The sequence below is a fragment of the Rhagoletis pomonella genome, unplaced genomic scaffold (assembly GCF_013731165.1).
Source record: "Rhagoletis pomonella isolate Grant_MI unplaced genomic scaffold, Rhpom_1.0 Rhpom_scaffold_10217, whole genome shotgun sequence".
Classification (NCBI taxonomy): domain Eukaryota; kingdom Metazoa; phylum Arthropoda; class Insecta; order Diptera; family Tephritidae; genus Rhagoletis; species Rhagoletis pomonella.
This window is the reverse complement of record NW_023468748.1, coordinates 127-5754: the sequence shown is the minus strand read 5'-3', so window position 1 is coordinate 5754 and position 5628 is coordinate 127. Positions and strand designations below refer to the sequence as shown.

The window sequence follows — 5628 nt, the reverse complement described above, 5'->3', positions numbered from 1 at the left end:
ATACCAATATGTTTGCTTATGTACATACGTACATACCTACCGACGCATAACAGAGAATTGAACTAACTTAGATAAAGGGTGTGTCGTTCCGCAACATACCGCCCCCGCTGAACCATTGGTTCAGGTAAGTGGTAAGACCGCAATTTTTGCAATTGGCCGAATATATTGACCACGAGACGTTTGTATGGTTGCCACTCGAACCAGACCATCGCTTCCTCGGTTTGCTGTCACTACACGTCCCATGAGCCATTTTGATGGCGGTAGATTTGGTTCCTTCAGGAGAACTACCGTGTTTGGCTCAATGTTGAGCTGCTGTCGTTGCCACTTATTCCGTGCTTGTAGCGACGTCACATACTCTGCATGCCACCGCTTCCAAAAGCCTTGGACCATTGCTTGGAGGTGTCGCCAATGTTTAAGGCGGTTTACATTTATATCCAAGAGTGAAGGTTCTGGAACCGATGTATATGGCGCCCCAATCAAAAAGTGGGCGGGTGTTAGGGCATTCGACTCGGTGTCTGAGGATGCGCATAAGGGCCGAGAATTTATGATAGCCTCAATTTGGGCGAGAACGGTACAATATTCTTCGAAAGTTAATACGTTGTTCCCAATGACTCGACGAAGATGCATCTTAATAGACCGTATGCCCGACTCCCAGAGTCCTCCAAAGTGGGGCGCGGATGGCGGAATAAAATGCCACTGAACTCCTTCAGCAGCCAGAGCATCAGACACTTCACGAGTGTGCGCTTCAGATACAGCGAATTTTTGAAGTTCGTTTAACACTCGATAAGCTCCATGAAATGTTGTACCATTGTCAGAATATAAGTCGGTTGGCACTCCTCGGCGCGCGACAAAGCGACGAAATGCTGCTAGGAATGCATCTGTCGTAAGATCGCTTACGAGCTCAATGTGTATGGCCTTTGTTGACATGCAAATGAATAGAGCGAACCATGCCTTTCCAGTCTTCGCGTTGCGCGTTCGGGACAGTTTGATTTGGACAGGTCCTGCGTAGTCTAGACCACAATGTTGAAAACAGCGAGCAGGTTGCACTCGTACAGCTGGAAGATCCGCCATCAATTGTTCACTGGTACTGCGGCGTTGCAGGAAGCAGGTTTTGCAAGAAAACACTATCTTTCGAACGATATTACGACAGCCAATAATCCAGTAGTGTTGTCTGACAATAGCAAAAGTTGCGTCAACACCTGGGTGCAAGTACTTAGCATGGATGTACCTGCAAATAAGCTGAGAAACATTAGAAACTTTGGACAATAAAATTGGATGCTTTACTGAGTCTGGCAAGAAAGTATTCTTGATACGCCCTCCTACGCGAAGAACACCGACCTCATCCAAAAATGGAGTGAAACGAAGTAATCTAGACTTCGCCTTCAACGGCTGTCCCCTTTTGAGCTGGCATACTTCTTCCCTGAATGTGTTCACTTGACAGTAGCGAACAATAGCATTTGCGGCCAGTTTGAGGTCGCGGGCGCTCAGAGCGTTTGTAAGAGGATTTGGTTCTGCTTCACTTCGGCGACACCTTCGAATAAAGCGCTGACAGTATGCCACAACACGTAGCAAACGTATCCATGTCGAAGATTTTGTTATAAGTTTATCCAAAGCGGGTTGGTCGTCTTGCGCACAAAGAACTATGTCTGAAGGAGGTTTGCGTTGTTCGATAATGACATGTGAGTCATTCGATGGGGTGGTGTTGCCGAAAGTTGGCCATTGGCTTCGAGGCGAAGATAACCATGACGGCCCATGCCACCAAAGCGAGTGACGAGCTAATTCAGTTGGAAGCACACCACGGGACGCACAGTCAGCGGGATTATCAGCTGATCGCACATGGTGCCAATGCTGGCGAGGGCAAACATCGAGTATGTCTGCAGTACGGTTACACACGAACGGCGTCCATCTACGAGGGGGCGATGAAAGCCAGTGCAGCACGATTTCAGAATCGCTCCAACAATACATATTCGCAATTTTCAAGGTGAGAGAGGTAGTAATAGATGTTACCAATTTGGTTAGCAAATGAGCGGCGCTTAATTCCAAGCGCGGAATTGACAGGGGCTTTAACGGGGCAACCCTGGTTTTTGCGGCAATTAAATTTACAACGAAGGAATCGTCACTTAGCTTGGATCTACTATAAACTGCAGCTGCGTATGCCGACGATGAGGCATCTGCAAAGCCGTGGATTTCGATTGAGACGCCGGCTGGAGCTATTTGACGTGGAATCCTGACATTGGAGAGATAATGCAACTCGGATAGTATTTTCTTCCAGTGATCACTCAAAGTGGGTGGCAGCTTAGTATCCCAGTCGACACCTTGACACCAAGTTTCTTGTAAAAGTATTTTAAAGAGCACGACACTCGGTGACACCAGACCAAGAGGATCAAAGATTTTGGCTGTTGTCGATAACACACTGCGCTTCGTTGGCTCGCTGCATGACTCAGGCAATTTAGTTGCTATCTGGAACTCGTCCGTGTCAGGGCTCCACTGTATTCCAAGCAATTTAACACATAAAATGTTGGGCTCGGAAGCGATGTCGATTGGGCTATGCTCACACAGCTCTCTTGGTAAGGTTTCCAACAACGGTTTGCAATTCGAACACCATTTTTGTAACTTAAAATTTGCACGTTTTAGTAGCTCGATAAGTTCAGTTTTAAGCTGGAGTAGCTCGTCGACGTTATCACATCCGGTAGCTATGTCATCGACATACGTATCATTCAATATTACACGCGCTGCAAATGGGTAGGTTACCTTATGGTCTTCTGCCAGTTGCTTGAGAACACGTACAGCAAGAAAAGGCGACGCAGCAAGGCCGTAGGTTACCGTGAGTAGTCGGTAATGCTCCACTGGTGAACCCGCATCCTCCCGCCAAACGATTCGTTGGAATTTAGTATCAGAATCTGATACCATAATGCCGCGAAACATTTTCTCTATGTCAGCTGAGAATGCGTGGGCCAATATGCAAACGCTCGTTAAGTGAGTAGCCACCAGAATCTTTGCAGGATCCATCAAATACGACTCGGCATTTCGTGGTTGAGCTGTCTGGTTTGAGAACTGCGTGATGAGCCAGATAAAAACACTCCGATGGATGGCAGTCAACTTCCTGCGGCGTAATACGGGCCATATGGCCAAGCGACAAATACTCACGCATAAAATTTATGTATTGACTCTTCAGAAATGAGTCACGTTTGAAACGGCGTTCCATATATTGTAATCTGGTGACAGCTTGCGAAAGAGTTGATGAAATTGCCGGTGCCTTTTCCTTGAAGGGATATTTGACTACGTAGGTACCGTCAGTACGCCCGTGTGAGTACGAACAAAATGGGCCTCTGCTGGATCTGCCATCTTGATCTTTTCTGGTGTAGGTTTGACATCCTCGACTTCCATAAATGACCGAAACAGCGCATCAATGTTAACGGTAGCATGATGAGTTGCAGCAGTTAAGTTAGCTTCGCTTTCGGTAAAATGCGTTCCAGCTACCACCCAACCAAACACGCTATTCAGCAAAATCGGCATGTTAGGCCCGAACTGTTTTTGCTCGCCAGTGTAAATGCTCCACAACTGATCGGAGCCAATCAATACATCAATTGGTGCTGATTCAGCGAATGTAGGGTCAGCGAGTGGTAGTTTCACAATTGATCGCCACGATGATGAAGAAATATTCACGGTCTGAACAGGAATTTGCGATGTTAACTTGCTGAGAATATAAGCGTGTATATCTAGTGTCGAGTCGTTCAATTTGGAGCTTAAAGTGAAGTACACCCGACCTCGCGTTACTCCGGCATTGCAGGCTGATAGACCAGAAACTGATATACGACCGTTTGTACGTGATAGACCGACACGTTGTACAAAGGCTTCTGACACAAATGATATTGTTGATCCAGAGTCCAGCAATATTCGACAGCTTACCCGATTTCCCCATTTGTCATCGACTGCGGCCACCACCGTTGGGAGAAACGTGTGAGGCATAGCAGCAGTAACGGAGGTTAAAGTGCTGACCGCTGCTTGCTTTAGTGTTGGCGTGTGCATACGCTGCGTAGTGACAGCAGGTACTTGCCCATTTTGATCCCAATTATTTTGTGCTGATGAAGGAAAAGAAGTAGAAGAGGGCGTGAGGGCAGACCGTTCATCATGCAGAAGTGTATGGTGGCGTGAGCTACATTTTTTACAGCTATGCTTCGATTGACAAGAGCGCACGGAATGCGTAGAGGCAAGGTAATTAAAACATAGCTTTTGTTTTTGTACAGCTGCCCGACGTGACGACGGTGATAACTGTTTGAATTGAGCGCATTGCCAAAGCGTGTGATTGTCCGTGCAAACGACGCATTGTTTGTTCTTCCTGTCATCAACATTTGCCAACAAAGCGACGCGACGTGTGTGGGCTGAGCGGGGAGGTAAACACGCCTCAAATGTGTCACAGCGATGAGAAAGAAACTCGAGAAACTCGCTAAACCCTTTTTCGCTCTGGTTATCGCATTTGTCTGCCCACTTTTTCCGCGTTTCTTCGTCTAATTTATTAAGCAAGAGTTGAGTTAGCCATGGGTCGCGGGATGTGACATTCAACGCGTCCAGACCTCTGATGGCTTGATCTGCTCCATCAACTATTTGGCGAAGTACCGATGTGTTAGTTGAAGAGAGGGTGGGAAGAGCCAAAAACGATTGCACCAGTGACCTAATTATGAGCGGTTTGCGGTCGTACCTTTTGACTAAGCGGTCCCATGCCTGCTCATAATTGTCTTCGGTCACACGGATATGTTTTATGCTGGCTAAGGCATCGCCTTCTAGATATGAAACCAAATATTGAAATTTTTGCGTACGGCTCAACCCTGACTTTGTTCCCACTGCGCTAAGAAACAAGTCGCGAAAAGTAATCCAGTCCTCGTATTTCCCGTTGAACTTAGGTAACTGAATTTTCGTTAGGTGAACGTTTTGCTCACTACGGCTAGCCGCAAATGTTTCCAAAAATGATGCTTGCTGTATTGCTAAACGATCAATTGCGTCATCCTCCCTGAATGTAGATGTTTGACTTGAAGAAACTGGCAAGTTAGCAATTTGAGAATGCAGGAGTGCATGTGTTTGAAAATGTTTCTCCTCCGTTTGCTCAATGTCTTCAATAGGGTCGACGAAGTTATCTTCCGCAGAATATGCGTACAATTCTTGACTCATACTCATAAAGTCCTTATAGGCAGCTTCCAATTTTTCAAGCCTATACATAAGAGATTCCCTGGTAGGGGCTTCGGTCGGTTGCTTGGCAGCCTTGTAAGCGCGATCAATCGCCAATTTCACCCAAGCTCGATTCCGCTGCAACAGCTCCATTACACCGTTTAAAATTGGCTGCACGTTAAGTGTTCAACGTAAGATTATCAAATATAGTTAACCGCAAGAGATTCACGAGCACTAATTCGAGGATCCGGCTCGCTGGACCAGCAATTTGTATGGTCCCGAACAAAACCACACAGGGCGCGAATAACTTACGGCGGCGAAACTAGCAAGGCAATGCCCGAAAGAAAATAAGTAATTACCACGTTACCGTGAATTCAAAGGCGGACGAACCGATCTCTTTATTTGCTTCAGGTGGACTGACAATGCATTAAACTTACTGCTAACTACAAAGCGTACCTTTTTATG

At 46.5% G+C, this 5628-nt stretch overlaps 2 protein-coding genes across 2 annotated transcripts; both read right to left on the bottom strand.

The window, feature by feature from the left end:
• Positions 1–2007: 2007 nt before the first annotated feature.
• Positions 2008–2925, bottom strand: LOC118756422 (the record flags this gene model as incomplete). Its single annotated transcript, XM_036491187.1, has 1 exon — positions 2008–2925. A coding segment is annotated over exon 1 (918 nt), but the record flags the coding sequence as incomplete, so codon positions are not given.
• A 354-nt stretch (positions 2926–3279) lies between these two features.
• LOC118756423 lies at positions 3280–5316 on the bottom strand. The gene has a single exon (XM_036491188.1). The coding sequence runs from the start codon at positions 5314–5316 to the stop codon at positions 3280–3282; it is 2037 nt and encodes a 678-aa protein (XP_036347081.1).
• Positions 5317–5628: the final 312 nt, after the last annotated feature.